At 47.0% G+C, this 15254-nt stretch overlaps 1 protein-coding gene across 1 annotated transcript in view; it reads left to right on the top strand.

Annotated features, from left to right (window-relative positions):
- Positions 1 to 4132: 4132 nt before the first annotated feature.
- LOC311117549 (carboxypeptidase M-like) overlaps positions 4133 to 15254 on the top strand; it is a gene marked incomplete at both ends in the record, with an annotated part of 95304 nt that continues 84182 nt past the window's right edge. The window contains one exon of the mRNA XM_084192473.1: positions 4133 to 4295. Within this exon, the coding sequence (XP_084048599.1) occupies positions 4133 to 4295 (163 nt within the window). The remainder of the gene's footprint in view (positions 4296 to 15254) is intronic.

Here is a 15254-nt window from a genome sequence, read left to right on the forward strand (position 1 = left end):
AAAGTTTGGACACACCTACTCATTCAAGGGTTTTTCTTAATTTTTACTATTTTCTACATTGTAGAATAATAGTGAAGACATCAAAACTATGAAATAACACATATGGAATCATGTAGTAACCAAAAAAAGTGTTAAACAAATCTAAATGTATTTTATATTTGAGATTCTTCAAAGTAGCCACCCTTTGCCTTGATGACAGCTTTGCACACTCTTGGCATTCTCTCAACCAGCTTCACCTGGAATGCTTTTCCAACAGTCTTGAAGGAGTTCCCACATATGCTGAGCACTTGTTGGCTGCTTTTCCTTCACTCTGCGGTCCAACTCATCCCAAACCATCTCAATTGGGTTGAGGTCGGGGGATTGTGGAGGCCAGGTCATCTGATGCAGCACTCCATCACTCTCCTTCTTGGTCAAATAGCCCTTACACAGCCTGGAAGTGTGTTGGGTCATTGTCCTGTTGAAAAACAAATGATAGTCCCACTAAGCCCAAACCAGATGGGATGGCGTATCGCTGCAGAATGCTGTGGTAGCCATGCTGATTAAGTGTGCCTTGAATTCTAAATAGATCACTGACAGTGTCACCAGCAAAGCACCCCCACACCATCACATCTCCTCCTCCATGCTTTACGGTGGGAAATACACATGTGGAGATCATCCGTTCACCCACACCGCGTCTCACAAAGACAAGGCGGTTTGAACCAAAAATCTCAAATTTGGACTACAGACCGAAGGACAAATTTCCACCAGTCTAATGTCCATTGCTCGTGTTTCTTGGCCCAAGCAGGTCTCTTCTTCTTATTGGTCTCCTTTAGTAGTGGTTTCCTGATGTTGAGATGTGTCTGTTACTTGAACTCTGTGATGCATTTATTTGGGCTGCAATTTCTGAGGCTGGTAAGTCTAATGAACATATCCTCTGCAGCAGAGGTAACTCTGGGTCTTCCATTCCTGTGGCGGTCCTCGTGAGAGCCAGTTTCATCATAGCGCTTGATGGTTTTTGCGACTGCACTTGAAGAAACGTTCGAAGTTCTTGAAATGTTCCATATTGACTGACCTTCATGTCTTGAAGTAATGATGGACTGTCGTTTCTCTTTGCTTATTTGAGCTGTTCTTGCCATAATATGGACTTGGTATTTTACCAAATAGGGCGATCTTCTGTGTGCAAAGCTGTCATCAAGGCAAAGGGTGGCTATTTGATGAATCTCAAATAGAAAATATATTTTGATTTGTTTAACACTTTTTTGGTTATTACATGATTCCATATGTGATATTTCATAGTTTTGATGTCTTCACTATTATTCTACAATGTAAAAAAATAAAGAAATAAAGAAAAACCGTTGAATGAGTAGGTGTCAGCTTTTGACTGGTAGTGTATGTCAGATTTTTTTCTTGCCTCACAGTACATTCGGAAAAGCTCTTTTAATACATCCAAGTCATCTACATCATCATCAAAATCAAAAGTATTGAATACCTTGATTGCATCATCTCCGGCTACGTGCAGGAATGTGGCACATTTCACTTTTTTTTCGGATTTCTCTGCGATGCCAGTCGCGCTGATATAAAGGTTGAATTTCTGGATCCACACTCTCCAATTTTGTCCTTGGTTCAAGTGCAAGTACAGATGATCACATGTAGTAATTAGTAACAGCGCCATCCTCAGGCCACTCCAGGTAAGTACATGTACATTCATGACACCGTTGAACTATCTCGTCGATGAAAACAGGACGAAATGACATCACACCTAAAAAAAAAAAATTAAAAAAAAATTGGCGACAGCCTGTATGCCCTCTGACCTCTGTTTTAATGTCTAAGTTAGCCCGCGAAAGCCAGCATTGATAGAATGCAATAATTGACTCATATTTACCATATTCTAATAATTGTCATGCGCCAACGTATCGCCAAGGTCCCTTGCCATGGTGAAACGTTCACTCCCGTAGATCTGAAATAATTGGATGGCGAAACTTGCATCCAGCCAACCAGAAAAGCCAGGCGAAATAGTAGCCATGCATTCTTGAAAGTCAGGACAATTCTTGTCCTGCAAAGAAACATTATGTTTGTATAGTTGAAAACATTTATATTGCAAGATGTAGGCATTTAGAATGAAATGTGGCGCTTTATAGTTACGAGGTGACATCATGTTCCCCTCTTACCTTCAAAATGATTCGGCAATCATCATTTATTAGAAAAACACAGTTTCCATCATCATTTGTTGCAATAAAGAAAGTTTGACAGAAGACAAATCCACTCCTGTCGAATGGATAAAAATGTTGTCAATCTTTAGAAAAATTATTCTGTATGCATAGTAGAAGTAGTTTTCACATACAAACGTTATATGTCTGAACGTTATATGTCTGAACAAATACAGTGCTATAAAAAAGTATTTGCCCCCTTTTTAATTTTCTCTACTTTTGCATATTTGTGATACTGAATGTTATCAGATCTTCAACCAAAACCTAATATTAGATAAAGGGAACATAAGTGAACAAATAACACAACAATTACATATTTATTTAATAAACAAAGTTATGCAACACCCAATTCCCCTGTGTGAAAAAGTAATTGCCCCCTTACACTCAATAACTGGTTGTGCCACCTTTAGCTGCAATGACTCCAACCAAATGCTTCCTGTAGTTGTTGATCAGTCTCTCACATCCCTATGGAGGAATTTTGTCCCACTCTTCCATGCAGAACTGCTTTAACTCAGTGACATGTGGGTTTTCAAGCATGAACTGCTCGTTTCAAGTCCTGCCACAACATCTCAATTGGGATTAGGTCTGGACTTTGACTAGGCCATTCCAAAACTTCCAATTTGTTGCTTTTTAGCAATTTTCATGTAGACTTGATTGTGTGTTTTGGATCATTGTCTTGCTGCATGACCCAGCTGCGCTTCAGCTTCAGCTCACAGACGGATGGTCTGACATTCTAACTAACTAACTGCGCCTATCTGCTTTTCATTCAATGCAGATCAGGCTGGGGAGTCGCTCAAGATTGTCTCCGAAATTGGGCGTCTGTCCATGTCCTTGGGATGTCTTGAAATGCCTTCAAAACCGCTATTACCATCAAGGTGGATTGGGTTTTGATAGGTTGTTGTGGACAGGGGTGGTAGATGGATCCCATGACTCCAGATCCAAAGGTTGCATGTTCAATCCCGGTGGTAGATCCCAGTGATAATCCCATGACTCTGGATCCGAAGTTTGTTTGATCAAATTTTTTTTTTTACCCTATAAAACCTTAACCCTTACCTTAGCCTTAACTTCCAAATTTGACAACTTCCAAATTTTGGCAACTTCCGAATTTGCGTTTGGAGCAATTTCCAAATTGTACGTCTGGACAAATGTGGATAAACGTCAGAATCTGAAGTCAAAATGGTAAAACGGTGCGATCATGTTGAGTTGAGAAGTGTTTTAGCTCCGCCTCGCCTCTGCTGGCTGCTGTATAAAGTCTTGCCGGGTGTGCGTGTAGACAGTGATAATGCCATCCAGGGCGGCGCGCAGGCAGGCAGGGGACCCGACGGTGTGACGTGGCCAGGAGTTTATCTATAGACTAAGAACCAAACCAGCGATTTGGAACTTTTAACGAGTTGTTATGAATGCAGTTGGACTGGCGAGGGTGACTTCAAGAGACGTCTTCACAGAAGAAGTTATGCGCACACAGCCAGCTGTTGGAAATATACATTGAGCAATAAGGTAATTTTGAATGTCATGTGAATAGGCTAAAATTCAGTTTATTTTTTGTGAATTTAATACAATTTGATGTATTTTTGACACGTGTATTGATAGCCTAGCCTACACTTCTATATACACGTTTTTTTTCCCGACCTAAAAATAGGAATTGCTTGCAAAATGTTGTCATTTAGATAGCCATGATATGACCAGATATGAATAATATGCCTATCATTTTAGAGAAAAGACTAAACGTAGTGCATCGTGAATTGAGATGAAACTATAATGCCAGTTTACTGAACACTGGTGCCCATTAACATTATTGCAGACTGCAGTGTCAAGTGGCTACTAGGTCTTCGTGAGTTTATCGGTCAAATTTGACAGTGGGTTTATTTTTAAATGGGCAAGCCGCCTAACGTTTTTTCTTCAACGTCGTTCTGTGCGTTAGGTTGTCACTGTCCTGCCCAGAGACGATGTTTCTTTTTGCGCTCTGCCTGAGCCTCGGGACGTTGGTGTCGTCCGGTGTCAGTTTGGAGTTCCGTTATCACGACACCGTGGAGGTGGAGAGATACCTGCGAGACGTTAACGACACCTTTCAGTTCACACACCTGCACAGTATTGGCAAATCTGTCGAAGGTAAGAAGTCAGACCCCTCATATGTTGTTGTCTTGAAATGTAAGATTGGAAATTGAAATTCATTCTTTGATATGCCTAGATTTTGTCACAGGTGGACATTTTCAAATTTGATAACAACGTTTGAAAGTGTATGGGGCACTTTGTAGGCAGGGCAAACCCGGTTTGGTGATTTCTGGTATATCATCAAAATAAATCAATAACAGAACTTTTGGGGAATCATTCAGCAGTTTTGACCAGATTAAGTACAATACCATTGGAAAGTAATGTTGAAAGTTCACATTTTAGGAATATAAATTAAGTTGAAAATAATGCTGTCGCTGCTTCCTGTTGACAAGACATATTGATAAATAGCCCAATGTCAAAACACAGTTTTAAAGTGTCCAAATCATTAACCAATATGCAGAAACTGTTAGTGCATTTTATCTTTAGGTTTTCAGTATATCACTATCTACACATGCATGTGCAACAATAGTAATCATGTTACTTGCATATGTTTTTAAATGGGCACCTTTATAAACTGCACATGCAACAAACACCCTGTTGTTTTGTCAAGTGTCAATAAATCACTAATTGATTGGGGGGGGGGGGGGGGGGGGGGGGGGGATATGCACTGCTGAAACTACCACAACTCAAAAACCACATGAAAACGGGATATATTTTTACATCACTGGTTAGAGGACAACCTGCAGAACAGTCGGCTACATTTTGGAATGTTGCATTTTGATACATAAAGAGAAACGCAACACTGTTTTGTCAATCACTCCTATGGAAGATCAAGTTGAAAACTAACAGCTCAAAAAACACATGAAATCTAGGAGTAATGTGTACATCACTGGTTAGAGGACAATTTGTAGAAGACAGCTAGCTACAAGTGTTGGTATTTGATTCAAGTGGGTCGCCAACGCGGTAAGTGTAACACTTTTTTTGTTAATCACTTCCATCGATATCACGCTGAAATCAATAGAACAGGGGGAAAACGTTTGGGGTGTAGCGCTGTTTAAACTAACACTATTCAAAGGCCACATGGAAACTTCAACCTGGTCTCAGAGCATTTCTTATTATTCTGTACGTAAATCCGAGGACGTGTTACATTTAATACGGTATGGTATTAATTTGTGGATGTCCATCACCCATTTCGTATGATATGTTACGAATTACAATTTGTATTATATGTTACGAATTCGCAAAACGTATAATATGTTACGAAAATATCCAAAACGTTCAATATGTTACGAATTTGAAAAATGTATGATATGTTACGAATTCTAGCTAGGTGGCCTAACATTAGCTAGGCTAGGGGTTAGGGTTAAGGTTAGGTTAAAGGGTTAGGTTAAAGGGTTAGGGTTAAGGTTAGGTTAAAGGGTTAGGGTTACAGGAAGGGTTAGCTAACATGATACACTATATATATATATACAGCAGTATGTGGACTCCCCTTCAAATTAGTGGATTCTATTTCAGCTACACCTGTTGCTGACAGATGTATAAAATCGAGCACGGCCATGCAATCTCCATAGACCCAACATTGTCAGTAGAATGGCCTTACTGAAGAGCTCAGTGACTTTCAACGTGGCACCGTCATAGGATGCCACCGTTCCAACAAGTCAGTTCGTCAAATTTCTGCCCTGCTAGAGCTGCCCCGGTCAACTGTAAGTGCTGTTATTGTGAAGTGGAAACGTCTAGGAGCAACAACGGCTCAGCCGCGAAGTGGTAGGCCACACAAGCTCACAGAACGGGACCACCGAGTGCTGAAGCGCGTAAAAATAGTCTGTCCTCGGTTGCAACATTCACTACCGAGTTCCAAACTGCCTCTGGAAGCAACGTCAGCACAAGAACTGTTCGTCGGGAGCTTCGTGAAATGGTTTCCATGGCCGAGCAGCCACACACAAACCAAAGATCATAATGCCAAGCATCGGCTGGAGTGGTGTAACTCTGGAGCAGTGGAAACGTGTTCTTTGGAGTGATTAATCACGCGTCACCATCTGGCAGTCCGACAGACAAATCTGGGTTTGGTGGATGCCAGGAGAACGCTACCTGCCCCAATGCATAGTGACAAATGTAAAATTTGGTGGAGGAGGAATAATGTTCTAGGGCTGTTTGTCATGGTTCGGGCTAGGCCCCTTAGTTCCAGTGAAGGGAAATCTTAACGCTACAGCATACAATGACAAAGCGAGGTCCGTACAGAAATGGTTTGTTGAGATAGGTGTGGAAGAACTTGACTGGCCTGCACAGAGCCCTGACCTCAACCCCATCGAACACCTTTGGGATGAATTGGAACGCCGACTGCCAGCCAGCGCCTAATCGCCCAACATCAGTGCCCGACCTCACTAATGCTCTTGTGGTGAATGGAAGCAAATAAAAAATTATCATAATAATTTGTCATATGCGCCGAATACTGACTAAATAAACCAAAGTAAAAAATACAAACGTAACATAATAAAATAACAATAACCAGGCTATTTTATACAGGGTGTACCGGTACCGAGTCAGTTCGGGGGTAGAGGTTAGTCCAGGTGATTGAGGTAATATGTACAGTACCAGTCAAATGTTTGGACACACCTACTCGTTCAAGGGTTTTTCTTTATTTTTGTAGCATAATAGTGAAGACATAAAAACTATGAAATAACACATGGAATCATGTAGTAACCAAAAAAAGTGTTAAACAAATCAAAATACACTGCTCCAAAAAATAAAGGGAACACTTAAACAACACAATGTAACTCCAAGTCAATCACACTTCTGTGAAATCAAACTGTCCACTTAGGAAGCAACACTGATTGACAATAAATGTCACATGCTGTTGTGCAAATGGAATAGACAACAGGTGGAAATTATTGGCAATTAGCAAGACACCCCCAATAAAGCACTGGTTTTGCAGGTGGTGACCACAGACCACTTCTCAGTTCCTATGCTTCCTGGCTGATGTTTTGGTCACTTTTGAATGCTGGCGGTGCTTTCACTCTAGTGGTAGCATGAGACGGAGTCTACAACCCACACAAGTGGCTCAGGTAGTGCAGCTCATCCAGGATGGCACATCAATGCGAGCTGTGGCAAGAAGGTGTGCTGTGTCTGTCAGCGTAGTGTCCAGAGCATGGAGGCGCTACCAGGAGACAGGCCAGTACATCAGGAGACGTGGAGGAGGCTGTAGGAGGGCAACAACCCAGCAGCAGGACTGCTACCTCCACCTTTGTGCAAGGAGGAGCAGGAGGAGCACTGCCAGAGCCCTGCAAAATGACCTCCAGCAGGCCACAAATGTGCATGTGTCTGCTCAAACGGTCAGAAACAGACTCCATGAGGGTGGTATGAGGGCCCGACGTCCACAGGTGGGGGTTGTGCTTACAGCCAACACCGTGCAGGACGTTTGGCATTTGCCAGAGAACACCAAGATTGGCAAATTCGCCACTGGCGCCCTGTGCTCTTCACAGATGAAAGCAGGTTCACACTGAGCACATGTGACAGACGTGACAGAGTCTGGAGACGCCGTGGAGAACGTTCTGCTGCCTGCAACATCCTCCAGCATGACCGGTTTGGCGGTGGGTCAGTCATGGTGTGGGGTGGCATGTCTTTGGGGGGCCGCACAGCCCTCCATGTGCTCGCCAGAGGTAGCCTGACTGCCATTAGGTACCGAGATGAGATCCTCAGACCCCTTGTGAGACCATATGCTGGTGCGGTTGGCCCTGGGTTCCTCCTAATGCAAGACAATGCTAGACCTCATGTGGCTGGAGTGTGTCAGTTCCTGCAAGAGGAAGGCATTGATGCTATGGACTGGCCCGCCCGTTCCCCAGACCTGAATCCAATTGAGCACATCTGGGACATCATGTCTCGCTCCATCCACCAACGCCACGTTGCACCACAGACTGTCCAGGAGTTGGCGGATGCTTTAGTCCAGGTCTGGGAGGAGATCCCTCAGGAGACCATCCGCCACCTCATCAGGAGCATGCCCAGGCGTTGTAGGGAGGTCATACAGGCACGTGGAGGCCACACACACTACTGAGCCTCATTTTGACTTGTTTTAAGGACATTACATCAAAGTTGGATCAGCCTGTAGTGTGGTTTTCCACTTTAATTTTGAGGGTGACTCCAAATCCAGACCTCCATGGGTTGATAAATTTGATTTCCATTGATAATTTTTGTGTGATTTTGTTGTCAGCACATTCAACTATGTAAAGAAAAAAGTATTTCATAAGATTATTTCATTCATTCAGATCTATGATGTGTTATTTTAGTGTTCCCTTAATTTTTTTTGAGCAGTGTATATTAGAGATTCTTCAAATAGCCACCCTTTGCCTTGATGACAGCTTTGCACACTCTTGGGGAATAGTGAGAGATATATGTAAGAGGTTCATAGGCTGTGATGGATTCAGTCTTCCCCTCTCATAAGAGGACTCTTTGTAAACAGGGTCCCTGCCTGCCTGCCAGCGATTGCAGCTGGCAATTTAAAGGCTCATGTGAAGACTAGCCAAAACAGACTGTTAATATATCATCCTGATCACTGCTCCCAGCGTCCCACCAGCCCTACCTAGTCCTCCTACTCCCCAGCCTCCCTCCGGTCCTACCTAGTCCTCCTACTCCCAGCCTCTCTCCGGTCCTACCTAGTCCTCCTACTCCCCAGCCTCTCTCCGGTCCTACCTAGTCCTCCTACTCCCCAGCCTCCCTCCGGTCCTACCTAGTCCTCCTACTCCCCGGCCTCCCCCCGGTCCTACCTAGTCCTCCTACTCCCAGCCTCCCTCCGGTCCTACCTAGTCCTCCTACTCCCAGCCTCTCTCCGGTCCTACCTAGTCCTCCTACTCCCCAGTCTCTCTCCGGTCCTACCTAGTCCTCCTACTCCCCAGCCTCTCTCCGGTCCTACCTAGTCCTCCTACTCCCCAGCCTCCCTCCGGTCCTACCTAGTCCTCCTACTCCCCGGCCTCCCCCCGGTCCTACCTAGTCCTCCTACTCCCAGCCTCCCTCCGGTCCTACCTAGTCCTCCTACTCCCAGCCTCTCTCCGGTCCTACCTAGTCCTCCTACTCCCCAGTCTCTCTCCGGTCCTACCTAGTCCTCCTACTCCCCAGCCTCCCTCCGGCCCTACCTAGTCCTCCTACTCCCCAGCCTCCCTCCGGTCCTACCTAGTCCTCCTACTCCCCAGCCTCCCTCCGGTCCTACCTAGTCCTCCTACTCCCAGCCTCCCTCCGGTCCTACCTAGTCCTCCTACTCCCCAGCCTCCCTCCGGTCCTACCTAGTCCTCCTACTCCCCAGCCTCTCTCCGGTCCTACCTAGTCCTCCTACTCCCCAGCCTCCCTCCGGTCCTACCTAGTCCTCCTACTCCCAGCCTCCCTCCGGTCCTACCTAGTCCTCCTACTCCCCAGCCTCCCTCCGGTCCTACCTAGTCCTCCTACTCCCCAGCCTCCCTCCGGTCCTACCTAGTCCTCCTACTCCCCAGCCTCTCTCCGGTCCTACCTAGTCCTCCTACTCCCAGCCTCCCTCCGGTCCTACCTAGTCCTCCTACTCCCAGCCTCCCTCCGGTCCTACCTAGTCCTCCTACTCCCAGCCTCCCTCCGGTCCTACCTAGTCCTCCTACTCCCCAGCCTCTCTCCAGTCCTACCTAGTCCTCCTACTCCCAGCCTCCCTCCGGTCCTACCTAGTCCTCCTACTCCCCAGCCTCCCTCCGGTCCTATCTAGTCCTCCTACTCCCATGCTCCCTCCGGTCCTACCTAGTCCTCCTACTCCCCAGCCTCTCTCCGGTCCTATCTAGTCCTCCTACTCCCATGTTGTGGATTTCAAAGAACAAGCTGCTCAGAATGCAGGGTTTAACCATCAGCCTGGATGGATGCTTTCTGCACCCCAGAGAGTATAGAACAGAGGAAGCTCAATGGTTGTGCAGTGTTGGCGGCAGGAATTCTTCACTGGGGTAGCTGTGTGGCAGCTTGGTCATTACACAAGGGTGCTTGCAACTCGCGGTTACGGCCGTGAGTTGAGACAGTAGCAGAAAGATGTGGACCTCGACCACCACAGTAGTGTATGTAGGCTGTGCTGGCTTGCTGAGCAGTCGGAGCTCCTTCCTGACAACAGGATGTTGAGAGAAAGAAATGTGTCGACTCATCGCTATATAAACTGAGTATGCAAAACATTAGGAACACCTGCTCTTTCTATGACAGACTATCCAGGTGAAAGCTATGATCCCTTATTGATGTCGCCTGTTCAATTCACCACAGGTTAAAGATGGATTTTTAAGCAATGAGACAATTGAGACATGGATTGCGTGCGTGCCATTCAGAGGGTGAATGGGGAAACGATTTAACTGCCTTTGACCGGGGTATGGTAGTAGGTGCCAGGCGCACCAGTTTGTGTCAAGAGCTGCAAAGCTGCTGGGTTTTTCACGCTCAACAGTTTCCCGTGTGTATCAAGAATGGGCCACCACCCAAAGGACATCCAGGCAACTTGACACAAGTGTGGGAAGCATTGGAGTCAACATGGGCCAGCATCCCTGTGGAACGCTTGACGCCTTGTAGAGTCCATGCCCTGACGAATTGAGGCTGTTCTGAGGGAAAAATGGGGGGGGTGCAACTCAATATTAGGAAGGTGTTCTTAATGTTTTGTACACTCAGTGTATGTTGAACATTGAAAACATGTAATTTCTTTCTTGGGGGTGCTAGGCCTATTCTAGAAGGGTCATGATACCTCCTAGTGCTGCCACCTATAGGTCATATCTGGTATTACAGGACCCTATAGGTAATCATCATGGCCAGAGCTAGGGAGTGTTCCAGACCAGGAGAAACTCCGGGCCCTTCTAATGTGAGAACCCAACCGACGGCCCATCCAGTCCCTTGGGTGTTAGTACCACTGTACATGGATACAGCCAAGCTCCGGAGGAATGTGTGTTCGTGTTCTGTGGTGTCTCCACAAACTGCACTGGAGGAATGTAATGCACCGCACCTCAATGCACTGGAGACACTTCGTGTGAGACTCAAATGGCACCCTATTCCCTTTTATAGTGCACTACTTTTGACCTGAGCACTGTGTGCACTACATAGGGAATAGGGTGCCATTTGGTACATAGGCTTCATCTAACAGAAGCCTTATACAGCTGGGCTGGACCACAATGATTTCTGATGAAGACCTGTTTGGCTGCTGTCTGATGAAGACCTGTTTGGCTGCTGGCTGATGAAGACCTGTTTGGCTGCTGTCTGATGAAGACCTGCTTGGCTGAACAGCGTTGTAGTATGTGACCTGCTTTAATATAAAATGCTGATCTGCTCCTACCTGTCTTTTTTGTAAATCTTTTTTTTTTTTTTTTAGATAGTTTACTAACGTTTATCTGCCTCATGCTGGCTGCGTTTTGTATTGTTTTTGGGGTTGTACCACCACACACCCCCGGCCCCTCCTCCCCCCGGCCCCTCCTCCCCCCGGCCCCTCCTCCCCCCGGCCCCTCCTGCTGGTCTACTACCACCACACCCCCCTGGTTCTGGAGGGGCGGGCTGGGTTGATACCACACACCCCTGTTTCTGGAGGGGCGGGCTGGGTTGATACCACACACCCCTGGTTCTGGAGGGGCGGGCTGGGTTGATACCACACACCCCTGGTTCTGGAGGGGCGGGCTGGGTTGATACCACACACCCCTGGTTCTGGAGGCAGGGTTGATACCACACACCCCTGGTTCTGGAGGCTGGGTTGATACCACACACCCCTGGTTCTGGAGGCTGGGTTGATACCACACACCCCTGGTTCTGGAGGCTGGGTTGATACCATACACCCCTGGTTCTGGAGGGGTGGGCTGGGTTGATACCACACACCCCTGGTTCTGGAGGCTGGGTTGATACCACACACCCCTGGTTCTGGAGGCTGGGTTGATACCACACACCCCTGGTTCTGGAGGCTGGGTTGATACCACACACCCCTGGTTCTGGAGGCTGGGTTGATACCACACACCCCTGGTTCTGGAGGCTGGGTTGATACCGCACACCCCTGGTTCTGGAGGCTGGGTTGATACCGCACACCCCTGGTTCTGGAGGGGCGGGCTGGGTTGATACCACACACCCCTGGTTCTGGAGGCTGGGTTGATACCACACACCCCTGGTTCTGGAGGCTGGGTTGATACCGCACACCCCTGGTTCTGGAGGCTGGGTTGATACCACACACCCCTGGTTCTGGAGGGGCGGGCTGGGTTGATACCACACACCCCTGGTTCTGGAGGCTGGGTTGATACCACACACCCCTGGTTCTGGAGGCTGGGTTGATACCACACACCCCTGGTTCTGGAGGCTGGGTTGATACCACACACCCCTGGTTCTGGAGGCTGGGTTGATACCACACACCCCTGGTTCTGGAGGCTGGGTTGATACCACACCCCTGGTTCTGGAGGGGCGGGCTGGGTTGATACCACACACCCCTGGTTCTGGAGGCTGGGTTGATACCACACACCCCTGGTTCTGGAGGCTGGGTTGATACCACACCCCTGGTTCTGGAGGGGTGGGCTGGGTTGATACCACACCCCTGGTTCTGGAGGGGTGGGCTGGGTTGATACCACACACCCCTGGTTCTGGAGGCTGGGTTGATACCACACACCCCTGGTTCTGGAGGGGCGGGCTGGGTTGATACCACACACCCCTGGTTCTGGAGGCTGGGTTGATACCACACACCCCTGGTTCTGGAGGCTGGGTTGATACCACACACCCCTGGTCCTGGAGGCTGGGTTGATACCACACACTCCTGGTTCTGTGATGTGGCTGAGTGTAGTTTTACCACATGTGTGTTATTACAGTACATCCAGAGCATTGGGAAAGGATTCAGACCCCTTGACTTTTTCCACATTTTGTTACGTTACAGCCTTATTCTAAAATTGATTACATCGTTTTTTTCCCCCTCATCAATCTACACACAATATCCCATAACAACGAAGCAAAAACAGGTTTTTAGACATTTTTTGCATCATTCCCTCGATCCTAACTAGTCTCCCAGTCCCTGCCTCTGGCTGGGCCACTCAAGGACATCAGAGACTTGTCCCGAAGCCACTCCTGCATTGTCTTGGCTGTGTGTTTAGGGTCGTTGTCCTGTTGGAAGGTGAACCTTCGCCCCCAGTCTGAGGTCCTGAGCGCTCTGGAGCAGGCTTTCATCAAGGATCTCTCTGTACTTTGCTCCTTTCATCTTTCCCTCGATCCTGACTAGTCTCCCAGTCCCTGCCGCTGAAAAACATCCCCACAGCTGCCACCACCATGCTTCACTGTAGAGATGGTGCCAGGTTTCCTCCAGATGTGACGCTTGGCATTCAGGCCAAAGAGTTCAATCTTGGTTTCATCAGACCAGAGAATTTTGTTTCTCATGGTCAGAGTCCTTTAGGTGCCTTTTGGCAAACTCCAAGCGGGCTGTCATGTGCCTTTTACTGAGGAGTGGCTTCCGTCTGGCCACTCTACCATAAATGTCTGATTGGTGGAGTGCTGCAGAGATGGTTGTCCTTCTGGAAGGTTCTCCCATCTCCACAGAGGAACTCTGGAGCTCTGTCAGAGTGACCATTGGGTTCTTGGTCACCTCCCTGACCAAGGCCCTTCTCCCCCGATTTCTCTTGGTGTTTCCAAACTTCCATTTAAAAATGATGGAGGCCACTGTGTTCTTGAGGACCTTCAATGCTGCAGACATTTTGGTACCCTTCCCCAGATCTGTGCCTTGACACAATCCTGTTTCGGACCTCATGGCTTGGTTTTTGCTCTGACATGCACTGTCAACTGTGGGACCATTTATATAGACAGGTGTGTGTGCCTTTCCAAATCATGTCCAATCAATTGAATGTACAACTTCATTGGAGTCCACCTGTCGTATAAATATTTCAAGGATGATCAATGGAAACAGGATTCACCTGAGCTCAATTGTGAGTCTCATAGCAAAGGGTCTGAATACTTTATGTAAATAAAGGTGTTACAAAAAGTAATCTACAAACCTGTTTTCGTTTTGTCATTATGGGGTATTGTGTGTAGATTGATGAGGATAATTGTTTACTTAATCAATTTTAGAATAAGGCTGTAACGTAACAAAATGTGGAAAAAGGGAAGAGGTCTGAATACTTTCCCGAATGCACTGTATCTCCTGATCCATCCCTGGAGGTCTGGGAGTGTCCCCCCTCTACCTCTCACTCCCTCCTGCTACCTACCTACGTCCCTCTCCCTCCCCCCTGCATCCCACTTCCCAAATTTAGTTTTTATGGCGCAAAGTTGACGGTCAGATATTTTTGCCGTAGCGATACAGGAGGAATCAGAAGATATTCCTCCCTGTTGGAGTTGTAGATACAGGAGATATTCCTCCCTGTTGGTGTTGTAGATACAGGAGGAATCAGGAGATATTCCTCCCTGTTGGTGTTGTAGATACAGGAGGAATCAGGAGATATTCCTCCCTGTTGGTGTTGTAGATACAGGAGGAATCAGGAGATATTCCTCCCTGTTGGTGTTGTAGATACAGGAGGAATCAGGAGATATTCCTCCCTGTTGGTGTTGTAGATACAGGAGGAATCAGGAGATATTCCTCCCTGTTGGTGTTGTAGATACAGGAGGAATCAGAAGATATTCCTCCCTGTTGGTGTTGTAGATACAGGAGGAATCAGAAGATATTCCTCCCTGTTGGTGTTGTAGATACAGGAGGAATCAGGAGATATTCCTCCCTGTTGGTGTTGTAGATACAGGAGGAATCAGAAGATATTCCTCCCTGTTGGTGTTGTAGATACAGGAGGAATCCGGAGATATTCCTCCCTGTTGGAGTTGTAGATACAGGAGGAATCAGGAGATATTCCTCCCTGTTGGAGTTGTAGATACAGGAGGAATCAGAATATATTCCTCCCTGTTGGTGTTGTAGATACAGGAGGAATCAGAAGATATTCCTCCCTGTTGGTGTTGTAGATACAGGAGGAATCCGGAGATATTCCTCCCTGTTGGAGTTGTAGATACAGGAGGAATCAGAAGATATTCCTCCCTGTTGGTGTTGTAGATACAGGAGGAATCAGG

The sequence above is a fragment of the Coregonus lavaretus genome (genome assembly GCF_964263955.1).
Source record: "Coregonus lavaretus genome assembly, contig: HAP1_SCAFFOLD_175, whole genome shotgun sequence".
In the NCBI taxonomy this organism is placed as follows: Eukaryota; Metazoa; Chordata; class Actinopteri; order Salmoniformes; family Salmonidae; genus Coregonus; species Coregonus lavaretus.